We start from the raw sequence: 23,173 nt of genomic DNA, 5'->3' as shown, positions 1-23,173 counted from the left end.
TTCACTCAACGATATGTCTTGATTCAGCTTAGTCTGGAGTTGACGAGATATGTTTTTTTCTACCGTTACGGAGAAAGTGCAGCTCGACTAGAATAAACATGTCGGATTAGACTGTAAATTATGACTGACAGGCTGGAGTCAGGACTGAGCTTATGTTTACACGTGTGTTTGGGCATGCTTGCTACCAGCGCATAATTCAACCTGTGTCTACTCATTACATGTTTACACACATATCTGACATTGCACATTAGTGCTGGGTGTGTGTCCGTCTATGGATCTCCTGTGCAGCATGTATTTAAGCCTGTCACTGTGCGTTAACTAAAAGTTGGGACTTTTTCCCTTCATTACTTTTCTGTTTGCATTAGTGTGAATGTTTCTGTGTAACTGATTTAAGCCCATATGCAGACAGTATTCAACTTTATTTGAATAGATAGAGTTATTTTACATACGAAAATACTGGCTAATCCTCTTTTCAAACTGTGATGGTGACGTAACAGTATACAAATGATCTTCTTATTGTTGACTTTTTGTGCAGTGTCTGAGTCTGTTATATTCTCTTCAAGTGTTTGCATATGTGTTTGTGTAAAGAGCCCGGTATGACAGACCACAGATTAATGGCTGTAATACAACTACATGTCTAAACATTGTCTTTTGAAAGAATATTTAAACGGAAGGTCATGCCAAAACAATTCCAGTCCACATGGCCGGGCCAGATCTCATCTCTTTTGTCCTCCTTGACTCTCACTGTCTTTTTTGTTTAACATCTCTTCCAACCAATCCATACAGCGATTGGTTCTTTAAATCTCTAAATCAGCTTTTTCTTTCTCTCTTCCTTCTTCTTTTTCTCCTTTTCCTTCAATCTCCCTCGCTTCCCGTCTCCCAGGAGATGTCACTCCTAACATCCTCCGACAGAAAATCTAAACACACACATATCAGTGGAGATGTTCTCTCTCTCCTTTACTCTGGCCCATCTGGAAAACCTTAGATCGTCCCAAAAACATGACAACGCACACGCAAGAGGGGGGTGGTGTGGGAGGAGGGGGGGGGGCAGGAGAGGAATATGCATTACACTGGGAGCACCACTGGCGAGACGGGGGAGAAATGGAGAAGACATCCACTGCGGGGTTGAAACAGGGATGGGTTGTTAATAGTTTGTATTGGCTCACCAGATTGTGACCTTTGCGTGAAATGCCTGTCTTTAAACTTTTTGAACTTTTTGCCTCACGCCAGATTCATTTGTTCAGTGCAGTGATTGCTTGTTTATACAACCAAGTGCAAGTGTTTCTCTCAATGATGATTTCTCCCTGGCAAGCTGCTGATTTTGCTCAGTTTTTCACTGTCCAGAAAAATGAGATTGATAATTTTTTTTTTTTTTTTTTTGGCTTAAACCTCAAGGTCAGAGTGGAAAGCTGGCTATGGATACCTATTTCCACTCAATGGTTGTCCCCTCCAATTGACACTTAGATTTAGATTAAATAAAGGAACGCGTACCGCAACTATGTCATGGTTTTGATCTTCTTATCGCCTCCATTGAAACTGGCTGTCTGCTGGTATCACCTTTTTAAATTTTGGATTTGTTATGTTATGATAGTAACCAAAATTGTTGATTTTTTTCTGTCTGTGTCCTCATGTCCATCTCTACAGTCATCTGGAGGACAACCAAATCACTGTTGTCGAGAGAGGAGCCTTCCAAGACCTCAGACTGCTGGAGAGACTGTAAGTTCACCGTCGTATACTGATACCTTTTGTGTGGGAGATTCAGTGCATTCTAAAACAGCTGATGCAAATTGAAGGTATTTTAGGCATGTAATAGGCTACACAAATGCAAACATAACATCCCAAACTATGCGTTCAGGGAAACAGTGTAACTAGATGATATACCCAAGTCCATCCACTTCACACACAACCTTGGAATCTCTCATAGATATTGCCTTATTCAGTGTGTGGGTGTGTGTGTGTGTGTGTGTATGTGTCGGTTACCTCACACTAAGGCTCTAGTCAATAGAATCAAGGTGTCAGTGCACAGCACAACACTTCCCACACACACACCTGCATGTTTATGACTGTGGAGGGTTGACAGGCAGACAGCCTTACAGGAAGACATGCTTCCGTATTTAGTGCTTTTGTGAGAGTCTATAATGCATTAACATGGAAAAATAATATCTCTTTTTATCTTGAAAGGTGTCTTTGAGATGCAAATGCAACATACCATTTAGATTACAAATTTCATGTATAGTTTTCTTCCACTTGCAGACATGTGATGCTGCTCTGTGACTATAGAAAGTGACTTTGCAGCTCCATTGGCAACTGTCTTGATTTAAAAAAAAATAAGAGGTTATATTTTAAAAGAGCATGACAAAGAGGGACAGCAACAGACCCACAGAGAGAGGGAAAAGCCCTTCATTCCAGTCCAGGTGACGGGAGACTCATTTGACACTGGACAAAGGAGACGTTGAGTGGCAGCAACATGTGTATCTTTCTACATGGACATCACACATGCGATAGTGAAAGCGAGAAGTGATGGGCTGCTTTAAAGTGTTAAAAGGCTCTTTAATGTGGTGTGCCATGAAGGGTGAGAGGTGAGGGGAGAGGAGAGGAGAGGGGGAAGGGGGAGGCAAGTTAGTTGTGTGTAAAAACAAGATGGTGCATTTTAAAAATATGTTTTTGTGCAAATGCATTTGTAATTAAAATTATAAAAAATCTTATATACTGTACATGCACAGATGACATTTGTTATGATGATAATGACAGGGTTCCTGCTTGTTCATTTTTTTTTACTTCAGTGACAGTGAAATTATTTTTAAAATGCTTAGTTGACAGGTTCTCTGATGTTGTGCCTGTCAGGGCGAAAGGTTAGGGGTGAGAGGTCGCGGTGCTGAGCCTGTGTGATTTATAGCGTCACAATGTGAAAAACATGGAGCTTATGGAGTCATCTCCTTGGGTGAGGACATTTATGTTTGTCAAAACATGAATTATGATGTCATGGGAATGGTCGTCTCACCGCATCTGGTAATTTATGAACTCAGAGTTGGCCTGAAATAGCTAAATGTAACGATTAGCTGATTTGAGTCCTTTTTATAAGGTTCTAAATTCCGTATGTTTTGCAAATAAATAGCATGTTCTCCAAGAGATGTGTATTTTTTTTTTATTTTCCTTTTCCTTTTGAAAAATATATAAAAGTTCTTGGTTTTCGAGGTACTGGCCCTGTGAGATTTATTCTCTTCTGTCTCCAAACCATTTTCTGCTGGACTTTATTGTGATTCTGACGAATAGGGATAATTTTCCAAATTTTCGAAAAATATATAGTGCCCAATCTGCCCATGGATGTGTGGTCTGGTCGTATTTTGAATGTTCCAAGTAGAAGAAACTCGTCATTATTATTGTAAAGTACGCAAAGGATTCTTCTATGAAAGACCATAAATGTTGTGAGCGAACGTCTTATAAAATGACTCATAACTGTAATAGTAGCTGATCGTGCGCTTCACTTTATGGTACATGCAGTTATTTCCTAGGAGCAGGGGTCAATTATTTCAAATGGAGGATATCTCTTTCTGGAATGACTGCAGCTCTCTCTTTCCGTTGGGGTGAACCCCAGTAGTGAAAGTCTTTATCCTGGGGGTTAAAAGGTTGGAGTCTGTGTCTTCTCCAGCACAGATTCTACTGGGTGACCCCTGTGACCCTCCGCCCTCCTCCTTCGCTTCTTTTTCCCCTCCACGCCTCGTTTCTCAAGCCAAGCTCTTTGGGTTTGCTTGATAACAACTTTCACTCCCTCTAGTCTAGCACTGCTGACCATAATCTATCTCTGCTGCAGCCAACCCCACCCTCCTTATCTGAACCCACTCTCCACCAAGAAGACACATCTTTTCTCCAGTACACACACACACACACACACACACACACACACACACACACACACACACACACACACACACACACACACACACACACACACACACTCCCTCCTCACACACATGTCTGTCTACCTGGTGTGGTGAGCGCCGTTCTCTCACTCACTCTGTCTTCCTCTGCCTCTCATTCCTTTGTAAATAATTGCCATGTGTCCATTTCATGCGATTAGTCAAAACAAGGAATTGTATTATACATGTCAAAAAACAAGAAGGCATCGAGGCCAGGAGAAGTTGCTCTGCTGTTTTCTTTTCAGTCAGAAACAGTCTCATAGAATTCAAAAGAAATGCCCTGAATAAAGTTCCCTAGAACCTTGGAAATATTATAAAGATTACAAAACCATAGATGCTGGAATCCTTGTAGGCCAATGCATTCCCACCCAATTTGCTGCTGAGTTTACACGACTGCTGGCTTTTACCACCTCTCTCTCTCTTGATTGGCACTTACGTCCGTATGAAAGCTTATGTAAGAATCACAAGGGGCGGGCGACGGACCTTTAAGCAAAACATTCTTATATCACCTTTTCAACGTGTAATAAATCACACATTTTCGCGTCTGATGAGCATTTTATAGTTTTCTTCTCAGTGGGGAGGTATGTTTTGTAGGATTCACTATTGTTTATATTGGTTAACACTTGACAGTATTTCTGGAAAAGCTTGGATTTGAGAGGCGCAAAACGTTTCACACTTGTTTTTCTTGACAGATATTCCTAGAGTAAGGACGGATGGATAAACCATCAGTTTTATTAATAATGTTTTTGGGGCATTATTGCTCATTCAGAAATAAAAAAAGGTCCCTGGGGTTAAGTTTATGTTTGCCCTCTGGATACACATTAGTGCACTTAGCCCTTTTGCAATCCAACAATTTGATAGAGCAGTATTTTTCTTTCCATAAAGTGACACAACGCTTGAGATATTTAGTGAAAATATATTGAAAAAACACGTAGAGAGTAATAATGCCAATAAAGTGAATTACCCTGGGAAAGGCATTTTTCTAAACTGAAAACATCTCTCAGCGGAGATGAGTGGAAGCTGCCAGGAATCCAAACCTTTCACTCCCAGTTCAAAGCACATGCGAGGACGATAGGGATAGCTGGCTGTGGAGAGCTTACACCACGATAACCTGTAACTGACTCACACACACAACACAGTGTGATAACCTGGCAGTCACTATCACAGGAAGCTAGATAGACTTTTCCCCATGAGTTTGACCTTTGAACCATGAACCCCATGGCCTACAAGGTGATGCAGTCGCCTGCTTGGCTAACACAAAAGTAGAAGTCTGTGTGATTTATGAGTATGTTTTTTTGTCCCCCTTTTCTGCTCTGGTTGCTGTTGACTGTTGAATTTGAAATGTATTTCCTTTGTTTTTCTCCCTCCTTTTCCTCTCCACAGTCGCCTGAACAGAAACAAACTCCAGGTCCTGCCAGAGCTTCTCTTCCAGTCCAACCCCAAACTGGGACGACTGTGAGTACACCTTTTTTTGTTTTTCCACCACTCCATCCGATGATTCTGTTTTCCTCAAACCCTTCCGTCTCTCTCTCTCTCTCTCTGACACTCTCTCTCTCTGACACTCTCTTTTGATGTGTTATGCGATCCCTTTGAAAACACGGCCATGCCACGGTGCACTGTCAGGAGCCTCTACCCGGGTTGAGGGTTCAAGTCCCGTGCCAGGTGCCACAGTGCCGCTCTGTGCTCCTGTCGAGAGGTGCAAAAGAGTGTGTGTGTGTGTGTGTGTGTCTGATGTGTGTATGTGTTCGTGAGCACATATTTTTAAGAGGTGAAAGTGGGCCTGGACTGAATGTTTTGCTTGGACCCGGGAGGAATTTTTATTTGGGAATATGGAGTTTTCCCAGAGTATTCAAGAGTGTAAGAGCAGGTCATACTGATGCAGAGAAGCCTCCCACTTGCCCTCCTTCGCTCTCTCTTTTTCATCTCACATTCCCAGACATTCTCTCTCTCTCTCTCTCTCTCTCTCTCTCTCTGTGTTTTAAGCCTATCGGTGTACCCACCCTGCCTCCTTTCCTTCCCCTATGTTCCTGTGTGTCTGCACTTTCCTTTGCACTCAGCCTTTATATTTGTCTTCTCCTCAGAGAATCCTCTGTCAGCTTAGGTTTGAGGTTGAAACACCTTCTAGACTTTATAGCTGTTTGTATTGGGCGGCCTTCAAGTAAAGCTAGAGGTAGATCCTGTGTGTGTGTGTGTGTGTGTGTGTGTGTGTGTGTGTGTGTGTGCGCGTGTTTGAGAGGGGTGTCTTCTGTGCACGCTTGCTCTTAAGTGTCTGCAGTCATTATTGTGAGCATTCTTTAGCGTATATATCATGCATGTGTTAGTTTGGGCATGTATGCACCGAATCAATATACTGTATCTTCATTTCACTATGTATGCCAGGTGTCTGAGTGAGTGTTTTTGTGTGTGTGTGTGTGTGTGTTTGTGTGTGTGTGTGTGTGTGTGTGTGTGTGTGTGTGTGGTGTGTGCAAGGTGTTAGGATAGGGAATACCAGTGCTAGGACATTAAACTTCTCACTTCCCTCACTCCATTTTCTAATGTTTCCATGAGGCAGAAACCCTTGGAAGCTACTGTAACCTTTTCGCGTTGAAAAAGTATATTCAGTCCCTTGGTGTTCTTAACCTTTTTTGAACTTTTAGAAAAAAAATGAATACACTGAATAGCCGAGTATTATACATTTTCTATCTGTAGCCTTGAAATGTAGATCTGAACAGATTGCAGCTTGCTTCTTTGCAGAGAAACAGCAGCTATTTTCAGCATGGGCGTGAACAAAGTTACAGTGTATTCAAATGATGAGCCAGAGTTACTGTAGTGTCAAAAAGAATCAAAATGAAAAATCTTCAGTGACTGCTCTTCTTCGACACCATTGTTACAGTACTTATATACAAACCAACAGCTATAGCTTTTATTTTTTAGGTTTAGTGGTTTAATGGTGGACCATACTGATCACTTGGACTTGCAGTGAATCATTCTACAGTCGTGTTAGAGGGTTAGGGTTAGTAAGTATCACGGAATTTTCACAGAATTGTCATTCAAAATCGACATGTTGAACTCATGGTTCTCACATGAAATGAAAACTGTTGTTAACATTTACCGTGAATGTTCTCTTTCAAAAACATCACTAGTTTGTCACTGGACCATTGCATTGGAACTGTTTTTTTTTAAACAGAAGAATAAAAGAATGAATACGAAAAGAAAAGAAAAAAACTCACAAGAGGAACAAAAACAATACGAACAATGATAGTACTGGAGGTTTATGAGGACGGCAATAAATTGACTTTTATTTTATTTTGCTTTTTCTCAATGTGGTGTCTCAGGGTTGGCAGAAAAGCCACAGAAAGATGAAATCTTCTCAGTGGGGTGCACACTGTGAAACCTCTATTTAAAACTCTGGAACGACTCATCATGCGTTTAATACATTTGTGGTGATGCGTGATATATTGCAGAAGACAGCAAAGTAGACCCACGTTATGGCCCAAAGCAAATTGTCATCCTACGTCAACTGATGGATTCCCAGGAGCACACACATACACACACACACACACAGTCAAAAACCCCTCTCATGTGAACATCGGGGACACACACAACGACAGATGCAAACAAATACAAACACACATTTACAAACACACATACTCCGTTTGCAAGCACTCTCGCTGTGTTTACGTCTTATTTCCAACCCCTTTACTCTTGTTCCTCATGTGTGACGGTCTTATTTCCTCCACCGCCTGGCCTGCTATTCTATAAAACCCCTAATTGGTCTCGATGGCTCTTATTTATCACCGGTTCGAATATGGATCCCTATAGAGCTTTCAGTCTAACTCAGGGAAGAGAGTGGAAAGGGCCAACGTGTTCCAAACTTAACATTATAAATCTCATGTTCTTTATATCCCTACTTTGCCATCAGCACAATCTAAATTACAGTGTCTGGAGTTTCCTCCTGCTCTTTGAGTTTTTTTTTTCTTTCTATTTCTTCTTTCCACTTTTCGCTGTGGGCTTTCTTCTGCAAATGAAGGAAGTGGCAGTAATGTAAATAGCAACGTACGCCGACGATGAGTGAGTGTGTAAGAGAGACGGACAGAAGAGGTTTCTAAATGGAGGTGGAATGACGGCAGTGAAAAAAAAAGAGTTTGAGGGAGAGGGACGGGAAGAGAGAGAGAATCCCAGCAGGAGACTAGGGAGGTTTGCTGGTGGCTTTCTGGTTTGGGGTTCGTAACCTTCCTCTCTGTCAGCCTCGGTTAGATATTAAATGATGGCAGTGTGATAGGAATTACCTCTTAACCCTCCTATTAAAGCCCTGTGGTCTGAGGTTTGGGGAGATGGGGAGGAGAAGGGGGAAGGAGCTGGACTAGCATTAAGGGGGAAAATAGGCATGGGTTTTTGCAGGGTTTTTGCTATTGCGGAGGGTGGGAGGTAAAGGGCAAAAGAGGCATCGGGCTGGATAATAGTTTTAACCAGAGTCTGTTGGAATCCCCGCTGTGATGACCAGAGCGTTACCAAATCCAACGAGTTCGGCTTTTTGTGTCTTGTTGGAAAGTGTTCTAATTGAGCAGTACAGTGCGGCTGGGGAGAGGGCCTTTGACGGATGAGTGATAGGTTATTCGGGAGGTCATGTGTAGGATGAAGATGGATGGATGGATGGAGGGATGAAAGGACTCTGGTGGAGGATGGATGGATGGAGGTATTTTCCTCTGTGATCCCACTAGGTGCTCGGTAGGAGGGTGAGAAAACAAAAGATATAGGGGATGGCGAGATGGATGGATTCATGGACTGGAGTCTGTGGGTTTCACTGTGTGTGCAGTCTGTGGTCGTTTCCCCCCACAGTTTGCAGAGACTGCGGTCCCACTGCACATGCACCGAGACCCACACCAACACACACACACACACACACACACACACACACACACACACACACACACACACGCGCACACACACACACACACACACACACACACACACACACACAGATCAAGCTTCGAGTAGAATACGTTCGCTATACAAAGGCAAAGGATTTCTGCTTTGAAAACCATCATGATGGCTGGGACGGAAAAATTACGCTAGCCATTGGTCAGAGGTCTTTAGTGCATCAGTGCACTGCACATTACAGTACATCAGGGAGGTTTACTTTGCTAAGTGACCTGATGACTGTTAGTCTCCTAGTCTAATAACTGACTGACCCAGACTGAGCCTCATCCTGTTATCTTCACTTTCTGCTCCGGTAGTTTGTGTGTGTGTGTGTGTGTGTGTGTGTGTGTGTGTGTGTGTGTGTGTGTGTGTGTGTGTGTGTGTGTGTGTGTGTGTGTGTGTGTGTGTGTGTGTGTGTGTGTGCGGGCGCATGTTTTAAGTGTAGATTGCCTTACCAAAGTGTGTGCGAGTGCATGTTGCGTGCAGGGCCCCCCACATTTGAACCAGCGCTGGTTTGCTGCCAGCGATACTCATGAAGCAGCATCATTTTCCCCCATTAAAGGAGCTCAGGTTACAGTTGATTGGTTTGCATGAGAGGAGAGGGGTGCGATGGAGAGGAAAAAAAGCCGTCAGACTGGAGAGATATTTCCTCTTCTCCTTCACCACTCTAGCTCCAGTAGGGCCTCAGTCTTACATAATGTTTGAGCTGATTTTTGACCATGTTTTAAGATATATGGACAATAAAGCGCTGTCTTGCTGTAGAAGATGCAGAACCCTGGCGTATTTGACAAGTGGGGCTTAAGTCATGTTATTTCGAACAAGAATGCAGATATTGACGATACAAAGAGCCTTACTTGGTCTAGCTAGCATGACTAGAAGCTTGGATTGGCTAACAATAACTAATGTCAGCTAACTGGACATTACTCAGTCAATTGGCTGGCTTTGGAACTTTTTCTTTACTTGTGCTACTTTTACACAATGTTTGAGCATTCAACATTATCCCATAATGACCACTTGTGGCACCAGTTGTTGCTTGCTCAGCAAATGTGGCTCTTGCTTAAAATAGTCACTGCATTGCATAAAACAGTAAGGAGTAAGACATTGTACTTTAAAATAAAAAAAGAGAACAGTTGTATTTGTATTGTAATTTAGCAAATGCAGCATTCAACAATATGTGTATACAGTATATACAAATGAGCAAAAAACAAAAACCTTTGCTGGAGGCATCTTTCCAGATGGATGCTGGTCAAGGATTTTATCTTATCAAACTGTCCTTGAGAATGATGCTTAACCCCTACATGTTAACTCTCTTCTGACCAATCAGGATAACGGCGTTATGCATTCCTAAAAAGTTTAAGGTGTAGCTAACGGGTAGGAAAAAAAGACACAGCTATGGGGAAACTGAAACTGGGGTCAGAGAGGGAATAATGATGCATAGGCAGAGGAGCTAAAAGGGTTTAATGATGGTCTACAAATCATGACCTGGAAGGTTGCCAGTCCAAATCCCCACTAGAAAGTAAAGAACCATGCTCCATTAGGTTACCCCTTGAGCAAGGCACTTAACCCCTAAATGTTTCAGTGGAGCTCCCAGATGTGAAAGTGTGGATGTAACCCTCCCTGGTTACTGTAAATACAGCCTTGCTGGGTAAGTTGGGGGGGGGGGGGGAAACAAGCTGGACGGAGATTGAGAGAGGAATGGGAGAGGGAGGGAAGGCCAAAGAGAGCGGGGCCGGGGGTCATTTGAGATGTCTTTTCCTCCTAATTAAGTTAATGGAGAAAGACGAGGAGGTTGCCTTTAATCTTGGCTAATTGTCCATTTAGAGGCGACTGCCATAGTTTACCTGCTGGAATGCTACGGTTAGTGTTACAGGACGTGGGTGTACTCTGTGTGTCCGGTGATTGGCTGCGACAGGCTGTGGCTCAGCGGCGATTGGTTGGAATGATCTGGAAGGGTGAGGGGTGAACGTAAACTGCCTGAGCTCACATGTGTCTCCTCCTTTTTTTTAAACCGGTTCGCTCCTTTACTTTCCTTCCACTTCTCTCCTCCTTCTTTTTTTATATTCACTCTCTTTCTGTTCCACCCACCCACCCACAAACAGTACAAACAGCTTTGGTGTTTGTTATGCTGTCAGGAATTGTAAGATTGTTTTCTTGTCACTAGGCTCCAGGGCCTGTTGTTTGGTTTTCACGCCGCTGAATCCTGGCGAGAAACAAATAAGTTGCAAACACGCACACAGAAGCACACACAGTACATCTTTCTCTCTTTCTCTCACGCCACCTCTCCCGCTGATTTAACACCACAGGCACTGGATGCAGAACTTCGAGTCTGTGCGTGTGGGTGGATGTGTGTGTCAGTGTGTGTATGTATGTGTTTGTGTGTGTGTGTGTGTGTGTGTGTGTGTGTGTGTGTGTGTTCATTGGTGGATGGCAGGCTTTTTATACTAAACCACACATGCACAAATGGACTTCCTAATAGTTAAACGTTACTCAGAAGTACAAACCATGGAATGCAGCTGCACCGCAAGGCTTGTAGGACCTGGAACGCAGCTGCACCACAGGACCCATGCACATCAGTACACATTTTTCCGTTTTTCTAAAAAGCTTTATCAATCTTACGTCTTACTCCAATCTCACATGGCATAATTGCTTACTGAAACAAGGGGAAACGTGTTGGTAGGTTGAAATGGCAGTGGGTGATCTGGCATGATGCTGCACCAAGAGGCCCATAGGCTCCAGGGTGGAGCTGCACCACAGGGCCCACACTGAGATTCACTGGTATTCTGGGAAGGGAAGACTTTTACAGAGGGAACCTGACCAGAGCTCCTCCAAAAATAAGGCTGCTCTTAGCGGCTTGTGTGTGTGCACTTCCCACAGCCCAGACGGCAGTGCGATTTGGTCCCGAGACATATTTAGATAAATACACACTGCAGAGATACCGAAAACCGAGAGGAAGAGAGCCAGAGAGAGTAAGAGAGAGAGAAAGATAGAACGACGGGAAAAGCAAATTATATTGTTGTGATTATATGAAAGAAAAGATAAGAGAAAAAAGTTTCATACATTCTTTAATACATTCTCACATCAAAGTAGATAATATGATACAGGATGATGATCGTGTATTAATAGACACTGCATTATACCGGTTACTAATGAATTTCTGTAGTAACCCAATTTCTACAAGATAATCTAAACAAGGACTCCGTTTTCCTTATTCAGGGTTGGGGATTAAAGAAACCTGATATGCCCTGTAGAACTCCGTAGTCCTGGCCCTGAGATGTATCTGTAATCGTATGCATGTGCACGACAAAGACTTCAGATGGAAATGATCACCGTGACAGCAGTCCAGCAGAATAAAAGAAAAGAACGTTACATACTGTATGGCGCTTCATTTGTTTAACCCTTTCTCTTGCCTTCTTGTTGAATGCATCACATTTCTTCCCCACACATATAAACTCCTTATCTTTAATGTGTAAATAACAATGTACATGTTATGTTTGGTTGTCTTGCTGTTGAAGTAGTCAAGAGGCCAGCGTTATGAATTGTGTGTGTGTGTGTGTGTGTGTGTGTGTGTGTGTGTGTGTGTGTGTGTGTGTGTGTATGTATCTTCCTCTGTGTGAATAAAACAATTGTTTCACCAGCCAGGCGATGAAACACCTTTTCCTTTTCAGCTGCCTACTTGAGCAGCTAGCTAGCACGCCGCAGGGCCAGAACCTATGAAATGTTCATGGGAGGCTTGCGACCTGTTTTTTTTTAAATGTATTCCCCCCTCCCTCCTAGTTATGGCAAATGGCAAAGCATCTTTATATGCTCGCATTGAAATAGCACAGAGGCTGCATATGGTAGTAATTTAACCTCGCAAATAAAGGTGAGTTGGATGGGGGACGCGGCCACGGAGCTGCTAGCACACATAGTTAAAACTAACCGTCTTTTGCCTTGACCTGTTTACTCTAGGCATGTGTGCAGGCAAGCACTGTGTATTCAGGCATATCCAGGTGTCCATGTGTGTGTCTGTCTGTGTGTTTATGTACATGATTGTGATTGAAAGTCTCAATGTGTGCAATTAGGGTGTACGTATTGATGGATATACAGTACCAGTGTGTGTACAGGTTATGTGTGTGTGTGATTGTGTATTCTTATGCATGTTCTTTTAAGCATGCTAAATGTGTATACATAGTTTAGTAATTTGTGTCTTTGCTTGCGTCAGCATATCTTGTTAAATGTTTGCATACGTCTTGCATTTGTTTGTACATGTCTACTTATATACATGTCTCTGGTGTTGCTGGTGTATGTGTGTGTGTGTGTGTGTGTGTGTGTGTGTGTGTACTGTCCATCTGTACATATATTTAAGAGAGAGGCAAACTTGATATGGAGCCAAACGCACACACACGGTGTTTGTTTAATCACAATTTAGGTTTACATGAGAACGCTAATCGAAAGCAGACTCGGCTCTGTGGAAAGCTGCATGGGGGGGAGAGAAGTGGGGGAGAGAAAGAGATGAATGAGGGGTGAGAATGAGGAGAATGGGAGGATGTGAGCAGGGAAGAGAGGTGGTGACCTGAGTGACAGGTGAGGACAGGAGAGGGAGGGAGAATTGTAGACAGACTAAAGTGAGAAATGGGAGATGAGGGGGACCCTGGACGGGGACAAAAAGCATCGTAAATACTCTGTAAGTGGGAGCTTTAAGAGAATGGAAGTTCTCGTCGATTGTTGACCTCCTTTATTTTCCTTTTTACGGACCAGACCTAATGATCTTGCTCTGATTTGAGATGCTTTATTTTTCCTAGAGTAAGCTTGGCAAATTGGCATGGGGCCTAATACTTGTGCATGTATTTGTGTTGTGTTTGTGTTGACGGCGTGGGTTTCAGTAGTAAAAAGCACAATGGAGTAGTCGTGTATATATACTCCATGGACAAAATTCAAACCAACCAAACAAATGTAATGTCCCCCATAATTACATTCATGTGTGTAAGATGATAGAAAAGGCAAGTTCCTCTACTCAACAAAGCTCTTCTTTCATTGCTCACTGTTAGACTTTTTATAGTGAAATCCAGACTGCATGTTTCGACCAACATTTTTCATAGTTTCCTGGGCAGCAGAGTGAAAAAGTAGGCAAGAAATAAAGTGGTCTAAATGAAATTTAGTAATGAGCACAGCAGAGGAAAATCTAAACAGTTTGGGACTTGTTATATTTTTTGTCGTTTATGCTTTGATGTTAGTGTGTTAAAGATATCGCAGTTTGATTTATTTTTTACGCTGTTAATCATGTTGTTAAAAACGTCTCATTTTTCCAGTGGTGGCTATCTGATTACAAAATAAATCATCTAAAGTGTTGGGAGAGTTGAAACCTGACCTACAGTCTAACTGCTGGTGTAGAGTAATGGTGATGTCATCTAAGGGTGTCTGTCTTCAGTCTCCTCCTGAATTCTTCTATTCTTCTTATTTACTGCAAAGGGACATATGGGCCTGAAGTCATGTATAAATTGAAGCTTCAGCGCAGTGTGGGGTCAAAACTGTCCTGTAGACGGTCTGTGTCTTCATGTGTCTGTATGTATAGTACATGTTGTACAGGACTCCCATGTGGCCTAGTTAGTTTTAATGCAGCTCAACACTCAGAGAGAAAGTCCTGGCAAACTTCAATGCATCCTGCACCTCATAATGTATGTTCTATGCAAACTGTTTATTGGCAACGCAAAAAGTAATGTTCCTTTTTGTAAGTAAGGTATTTTTTTTTTTTTACATAGTGATAGGTTTTTGGTAAACATTAACTGCCATTTTGGGTCAACAGGCTGCAATACTACAGAAGTTTTAGATTTCAGCTCTACCGGTGTGAAGTTGGAATGAAGTTTCTCATTTTATGAAATCACCAGAAAATACAAATTTTTTATTTTATTTTTTACAATTATTTTTAATGCATTTATTAGACAGTTTTGGAAAGATATAGAAGAAATGGGGCAAAGAGGGTAATGACATGCAGAGTGCGACCATTGGCCAGACTCGATAGAAACTATGTGCGCAATAGAACGTGTGATTTCTCGACATGCAGTATATTGCACACAACTGGTTTAATATATCAAAGTCGCTTAAATAGTTTTAATTTATGTGCGTGTGAGAGAGTATATCTGTGTATTTGTGGGTGATATTGTACTTTGTGGGAGGTCTGCATTGCTACTGGTTTCTTTGTTGACCATTATTATGGCTACAGACTATACATGGTTGGAACTGGCTAATGTCACACACACACACACACACACACACACACACACACACACACACACACACGCACACACACACACACACACACACACACACACACACATGCACACATGCACACATGCACACACACAAGCACATGGAGGTGTCTAGAGTCATACTTTCTGTGTTTGGACCTACGAGAGTGCATGTGCATGTGTGTGTGTGTGTGTGTGTGTGTGTGTGTGTGTGTGTGTGTGTGTGTGTGTGTGTGTGTGTGTCAGTAGTTAGACTTGTGATTTATACTGTTTAAGTAAAGTCTGATTGTTACAAATGAACTTACACTGTTATTATTGCTCTGGTGTAATCAGAGTCATAGACTCGCACGCACACATATAAATACCCACAAACACTCTCTATAACCAACTGACATACACACACACAGACACAGACAGACACACACACACACACACACACACACACACACACACACACACACACACACACACACACACACACACACACACACACACACACGATAACAGAGACCCCACAGATATACAAAGCGGCCCACTCACTGTGAAGATACACAAACACAACCAGTTCTGTCGCTCTCTTTTCTTTCTCTCTCTGTCTTGCTGTCACACAAACACATTCAAACAGAGGCTGGAGTCTCACATGTGTTGCAACTTTTTGTTCCGTGGATTTACGGGTCAAGAAATAGTAGCTGTAATATATCCTTTCATCCTTTCCAGGGATACAGGGGAGTGAAACAAAGAAATATCAAGGGAAACCAACATAAAGCGTTGGGCCACCATATGCCACTAGAACAGCTTTAATGTGCATTGGCATTGATTCTACATGCCTTTGTTACTCCACTGGAGGCATGGACACAATTCTTCACACAGATATGACCTCATTTGGTGGTTTGATGGCAGTGGTGGAGAGTGCTTTCTTCTTCTGACATTTTCAGTCCAAAATCTCCATTAGGTGTTCAAACGGGTTGAGATCTGGTGAATGCAAAAAGGCCATGGCATTTCATTCACATAATTGACATACTCATCAAACAAGTCAGTGTTTCCTCATGCCCATTCAATGTCTCTCTTTCAACCCTAGAAGAGAGCACTCCCATAAGGATAGAAATCTTTCATCGTAGGATAAAGAACAACTTTGTATTGATTGACGAATGGATCCTAACCTCATCCTAGACTCACCCACTTTTCAAGAATATGGATGACTCATCAGACCATACTTACACATCATGTACATCAGTGCCTTTGCATCACTTAACATCTAAAATGTGCATTCTTCTTTGTAATGAGGGCTTTATGCGCTGCAACCCCATCCATCTATGTTTTTTTCAATGGACTGCTATTGCTAACACATGTCTGATCATTTCCGGCAGTCATCTGAGAAAGAGCAGCTCCTTTGTGTTTCCTTACATATCGCTTCAATGCACAAGCATCAGCCTCATCAAATTTGTGCTGTCAACTCCAATTTCTGACCCTATCCACTGAAGTTGGTGGGGTGTCAATCCTGCTGAAACACTAAGACCATGTACATTCAATCAATCTACATAAACCAAGCATAGGGAAGTACAGTACTTAGATTGTATGCCGCTCCTCTCAGTAATGACTGGATGTAGAAAAGGACTATCAGTCCCCCTGATATAGGTGACAATATAATGCTGTGATATTCTTCCTAAACTACAGTGTCATGCAGTGAACTGCAAGCTGTGACTGTGATCACAGTTCATATGTTTGTCATTAGGGTTACTATGGTGTAACACGCTGGCTATAAAGACCTTACTCACTAGGTCTAAGAGCTGGAAGCTTTTACATCATCCCTGTGCCACTACAGATGAGTCAACAGCAAAACTAACAAACATAAGCTGCTACATGCAACCTTTCTTTAACGTCACTAAATCATGTCCATATTGAAGCTGAAACTAGAGAAAAAAAAGGCAAACAAAATAGCCCACTACCAAGAACAATTGGCAGCTTCGACTCAGTCTCTAAACTGAATTTAACCCTGTGTGCCTCCTTGTCGATTTGGCTGGGAATTTTCTGGATTGCCTTACAGTATACACGTCTAGAGGGGGAAAGCTGTATGCTCCAGTGCAAATGGAGCTTTAGTCTGTAGAGTTTCAGATGGCAGGGAGAGATAATAGATTGAGTTAAGGACATTTGATAAATCACTTCCAACTGGATTATCCTTTTAGGGGAGAACCTTCGACTGAACAGCCAAAGATGCTTTTTTTGGGAAACTAAGCTGTGGGTTAAATGGGAAATGTGGTCTTCATTTTTAGAAACATTTGCATATACAACGATCATCTTGATTTTCATGGTAACTTTAACAAGCCATCGCAGCAAATTTGACAATTATAATACCGTATGTATAAACTATTGATATTCAGAGGAGACTTTGCCCCTTATAGAGTAACACTGCGATGGATACTGCACATTACTTTTACAGTATTATGTTGTTTATCGCGAATGAAACACATAAGAAAGGCTGGAGAAAGCTGCTGAGAGTGGTATAGTGGAAGGGATGGTTCTCATGAAATACACAGTATACGATGCAGTGAGGCCTTGTGAAATGGGGGATTTACAGTACTGGTGTTTGATGGACAGACAGAAGGGGGACGAAGAGAGAAAACGTCAGGAACAATGGTGGGGCAGGGGAGAGGAGATTCAAGAAAGAGGAAATGAAAGACTCAGCAGAAGTAAGGGGAGAGAGAGAGAGAGAGAGAGAGAGAGAGAGAGAGAGAGAGAGAGAGAGAGAGAGAGAGAGAGAGACTCAGCCACATGAATGGGGTGAGAGGAGTTTTAGCCAGGCCTCCTCTAAATACAGAGCACCGCAAAGCCACTTTAAAACCTGAGATATATTTATACATTGCACACAAACACACATAAACACACACACACAGACTTGAAAACACAGCAACAGTATGTCCACTTTCCCTGTTTGGGCCTATAGCTGAATTTGTAACTAGCCAAATAAAGGCATGGTCCAATGAAAAATGAAGGAAAAGATAACTGAGTCGTAGGAGATAATTAAAGATCCTAAAAAGCCATGACAGTTTGTGTATGCTGTTTAAATCTGGTTACAAACATGAGGGTTTATCTTGTTTGGGTTGAGAGTTCTTCTCACGGCTGAATGTGTGTGTGTGTGTGTGTGTGTGTGTGTGTGTGTGTGTGTGTGTGTGTGTGTGTGTGCGTGTGCGTGTGAGCGTGCGCGTGCGTGTGTGTGTATCTGCATGTGAAGGAGAGGGCGAGAGAGACCTAGTTGTTAGCCATTGTGTTTGCGCTGGTCCGAACTAAACAAGCGAAGCAGGAATGTGCATTTTTGAGTTCACACAAAGATATATGAAACCATGAAAAAAAGTCCTCTGCCCTCCTCCTCTATTGCCTCATATCTCTCCTGTGTGAGTGTGTGCACATTTATTTGTGGTGTTTGTTCGGTAGGAGCATCTGCTTTCGCACTCTGAATTTACTGCAAGTCTGTCAGAGTTTATGTACAGGCATGCCTTGAGTAGTAAGTATGTGTCAGTGTGCTGTTCTAATTATCATCAGGAGTCAACCAGCAGTGTGTGTCTTCCATCGTTGTCACAGGCTTTCTTGTTGAATGCATTGTCTTCTTTTAGATGTGTGTCCATCTTTCACAAACTCATATAATCAACAGATAGAGATACACAGGTTTTAAATGTAGAGTAAGCCAGAGAAACATGTTGCTCTCAGAGGCAAAGAAAGAGTGGGTGTGACTGTGCATTTGTTTATAGCCGCACACATTGTTCTCTGCAAACTTGTCACCCTGAATTTTTGGTCGCTTTTACAAGCGCAGCGTGGCGCTGGCGGTATAACCCCATGGCCTTGTGTGAGTGTCGGCGTGCCTGTGAGAGGTTTCTGATTCGATCAAACACAATAGGCTCCAGTGGACTGCCCGCTAATTTGTAGCTTTCGCTTTGTAAGGCCACCAAGTCACCACATGCCTTTTCCAGTTTAAAACAATGGAACTGTATACGCTATGTAGCTATCATAGATTCTCTGTAGATAACTTGACTTTTGAGCTACTAGCTGCTGCTGCAAAGTTGCTCCAGCTTGACTTAATCTGCAGCTGTTATAGTGAATGTTGGGACAATCTTTCCCACGGAACGGATTCCTAGCACAATGTGAAATCAAAACTCTCCACTGGAACCTGCACTCCATGGCTTTTTTATGCTACAAACAAAAATGTCAGTTTGTTTTTAGCTATAATGAGAGCATCGCCCTCGGGGTAATTTGTATAATTTTGGAAACGCTACACCGCTGCGGTGAGATGCATCGTTCGCCTAAGTTTTGCCAGCAGTCAGTCGATGGTGTCTTTAGATACTGTACACGGTGCAGGGATGGATGGATGGATGATTGAAACAATGAACAAATATGTGACATAAATAAATCCCCATCTGGGAGAGGATTTTGATTCCATAGCAGGTTTTATTTTCAGCTCACAGTCTTTTACTCTGTTTATACCACGACCACATATACCAGATTGTTCATTATATTATATTTTGGATTAAATGGAAACCTTGTGTTAGCTCTAAATTTGTCAGCTTGAAAACACTAATTTACTGCTCCATTAAGCGGTAGAAGCTGTATAGCCTCGTTACAGCCAAAATAAGTAGTGATCTGTGTGTATGGTTTACGCATAATGATTTAGAAAGACCTCCATGTTTAAACCCTGTTATGTGAAAATATCCAATCCACATCGGTAAATGAATAGCTCACATCCACTGGTCAATTAGGATTAGGGCTATTTCCTATTCATTCATTGTCGTTACAGTAACTGGCCATTGTTCTGCAGACGGTTGACCCGTGAAAACAAGAGGAGACAGAATCAGTGTGAGAGAGAGACGGATAGCGAGTGAGAGAAAGAAAAACAAATGTCAAGTGCCAGCAGGAGATCATGAGGGGTGTTTGATGTGTGGAAAAGTTTGTCTCCACCGCTGAACATTAATAAACAGCCGGCTGCAGTTACCAGCACTGACAAAAGAGAAATAAACTGTGGAGACTTGAGACACATACCGAGAGAGGGGCAAGGAGGAAAAATGATCAGGAGGGATCCATAGACAGGGAAGGGATAGTCTGATTTATCCTCCAGCAGAACCTTCCCTTACTTATTCTAAGTGTCTTTTCCTGGGGTTAGAGCATTTGAACTCGGCACAAAGTGTCAAAATGAGGCTTACACCCGGAGACATAGATTTGGGGAAATCAGGTTTCTAGAATACCTCACCTCAGTTACATTTCTCAAATCAGATCACTTCAGACTTCATAAAGGCTTAGGATAAACTGGTAACTCAGTCCATTCAAATGACCTCACGGATAGATGTAAAGACAGAGCAAAGTAAAATAGAAGACAGCCTGTGGGGAAAAGAGCCAGAGTGAGAGGCTGATGGAAAGAGACACAGAAAAAGAGAGCATGTAATAGCTGGACACACACAGACACACACACACACACACAGACACACACACACACACACACACACACACACACACACACACACACACACACACACACACACACACACACACACACACACACACACACACACACACACCAGAACAATTAGTCATGTTGTTCATACTAAGATGGAGAATGCCTAGGGGTGGAACGACAGGGCGAGCTCTAGTGAGACACACAGACAAACACACGGGGAGAGGGGGCAATCAAGAACTGACGAGTGGGAGAGCAAATAAAACGCCGGCAACAGTTAGTATCAGCAAGAGCCCAAGCTAAATAAACGGCCACAGGCGTCAAGTGGTGCCGAGCGCTACTGAAGTCCACGCCACCCACTGCCATGGTGGCCACTTTCATGTGGTCACTTAAGAGGATGATGTCATCGGACGCTCCTTGGCTGCATTTCACACTGCCCTGCTGCAACCGTTTCAGATCGTTTCAGCTCCACCAGTCCTGAGAGCGGATTAACGCGCTGATTCACACCAGATATACTGTATGCCCAAAAAACGAAGGGGGTCCAGTAGCATTCAAAAGGGGGCTATTTGTCCGACTTTAACATCAGTAAGACATTAAGGCGTTATTTTATTTACCATAAACACATGTGTCCATGGCAGGGCTGGCAGCTTCAAATATTGTCTTTAGGAGTGACAAGGCTCAACATATTCCATTTTGTTTGACTGGAAATGGAGGTATCGGTTTCATGCTTTCATCAACATAAATGACGTAACGTTGATAGTTTATTGGGTCGTCTGGAGGGAAATGAAATGAGTTGAAAACCACTAGCACAACTGTTGGTGATCAAACTGTCAGTCATGTCACAGTTTTATGACACTGTTTGGGGAGCAAAAGACTACTTTCTGAAGAAAAAAGAAAAATCCATCTGCCTCTCTCTCTTGAGCAGACACAGCGTCTGTTCTTTACAAGGTGTCAGACACACTGCCGAGGAGCTGTTCGCTGACAAGAGCATGAACATGTCTACATACACAATGTACACATGCATAAACACATTGTTGCCACCTCTCTGACAAGGTGCTCACTGATCCTGCCGTCACGCGTGTGTATGTGTGTCTCTTACGCCACCATGCCTATAGTGCCAGCCACTGGCAGATCAGATGTGTGTGTGTGTCAGTTTGTCCACTGGATTCATAGCCAATCAAATCACTCCCCAAAGTAAGGTTGCATACTAAAAGCTGATGCAAAACCTGTTAAATCATCCTGATATATGAAACGGTCTGGTGCAACGCATTAAATGAGAATTGGAACAGTCTTTTGTTTGTGTTGGATTGATCGGGCTACTTATGCACTTAGGATCTACTATCGACAATTTCTATTTTATTTTTTTGGTTCGGTATTGCAGTTTTCGCTTTGGAGTCCTTCTCTTTCTTTTTCCGCCCACTCTCCCAATCTCGTCTCTGGTTCTTGCCCTCTCTCTCTCTCTCTCTGGCATATTTGGCATTTCTTCCATACTTGCTGCGAGTGAATCAAGGCTGAGTCACACAGACATGTGGCTTTTATTGGAGCGTCTTTGTAGTGTTATTAAGAAGACACAGACAGGCCAACATATGGATGCACACCCTGAGGAATCTGCGGGGCATGTGCTCATATTGTTTTAAGAGATGCATCCTGGCACTGTTGTAGGGGACAGACTTTATGGCCATGCATGTGTGTTATGTCTGTGTGAGAAAGCCATTATCTTCCAGATGAATAAGCAACACAACGTTAGAGTAAACATATAAGAATGTGAAGACTTCTTACGGTGGGCAATGCTCAGAACTTCCTCCTTTGCATAATGTGATAGGATTTGAAACAATTCTCAAATCTTAATATCTTCTACTTTGTCTTTTTCCGGGGGGGGGGGGGGGGTAAATAGTTCAAATGTTCAACCTTCCTTAGTGAGTCTAGCTGTCTTCGGCTTCCCACGTGGTACCTACTAGAATTCGGCCAACAGAAAACCCCTTGTTACAAATATTAAACGTATTGGAAGAATTTGTTTTGAAAGGGCCCCAAGTCATCCCTAGTTATCACCAACATTGACCTGAACCAGACAATCAAATGATACAGGCCTGAATGCAGAGGGTATGTTGTCTGGTACAGATTGTCATTGTTGTTTGAATTGCGCCAACAATCAGGGAGGGACAGAACATCAAGAGGCGTCACTGACGTCAGAGCCTCGCAAAACAAAAAGGATTGTGGGAAGCCTAGAGGCGGCAAGAATTTCATACTGTTGGCTTCAAGAGACCGCAGAGATGCCACAGATCTGTGTGTATTTGTATGTGTATAGATACATAACTGTGTATCATATTTTGTGTGGCTTTGTGTCATCTACATCTTCCTCCATAATTAGATTGCTGATTAATGGAGCGCCTGTCTGTGTGTGTGTGTGTGTGTGTGTGTTTGTGTGCTTGCTTTTGGTTGTATTTAACCTTTAATGTGTGTGTATGATGACACGCAGTAATGTCACGGATAACTAACATAGCTGTGCTCTGACGCTGTTCTGATTTTAATTAGCACTGTCTCGTTAACACACACCCGCACTCACACACACACACACACACAAACATACACAGTTACAGACTTCTTCCTGGAACATTGCGGACCTACCACCCACATGTATAGATCATGTTTTTAAATGACGGGAACATGCCTTTGAACAGACACACATGCACAGATGCACA

At 42.6% G+C, this 23,173-nt stretch overlaps 1 protein-coding gene across 1 annotated transcript in view; it reads left to right on the top strand.

The window, feature by feature from the left end:
- slit3 (slit homolog 3) overlaps positions 1 to 23,173 on the top strand; it is a 231,700-nt gene that overhangs the window by 19,030 nt on the left and 189,497 nt on the right. The window contains exons 3-4 of the mRNA XM_080035179.1: positions 1,645 to 1,716; positions 5,301 to 5,372. Of these exons, the coding sequence (XP_079891305.1) occupies positions 1,645 to 1,716; positions 5,301 to 5,372 (144 nt within the window). The remainder of the gene's footprint in view (positions 1 to 1,644; positions 1,717 to 5,300; positions 5,373 to 23,173) is intronic.

The sequence above is a fragment of the Ammodytes marinus genome, assembly GCF_949987685.1.
Source record: "Ammodytes marinus genome assembly, chromosome: 10".
Classification (NCBI taxonomy): Eukaryota; Metazoa; Chordata; class Actinopteri; order Uranoscopiformes; family Ammodytidae; genus Ammodytes; species Ammodytes marinus.
This window is presented reverse-complemented; position numbering and strand designations above follow the sequence as displayed.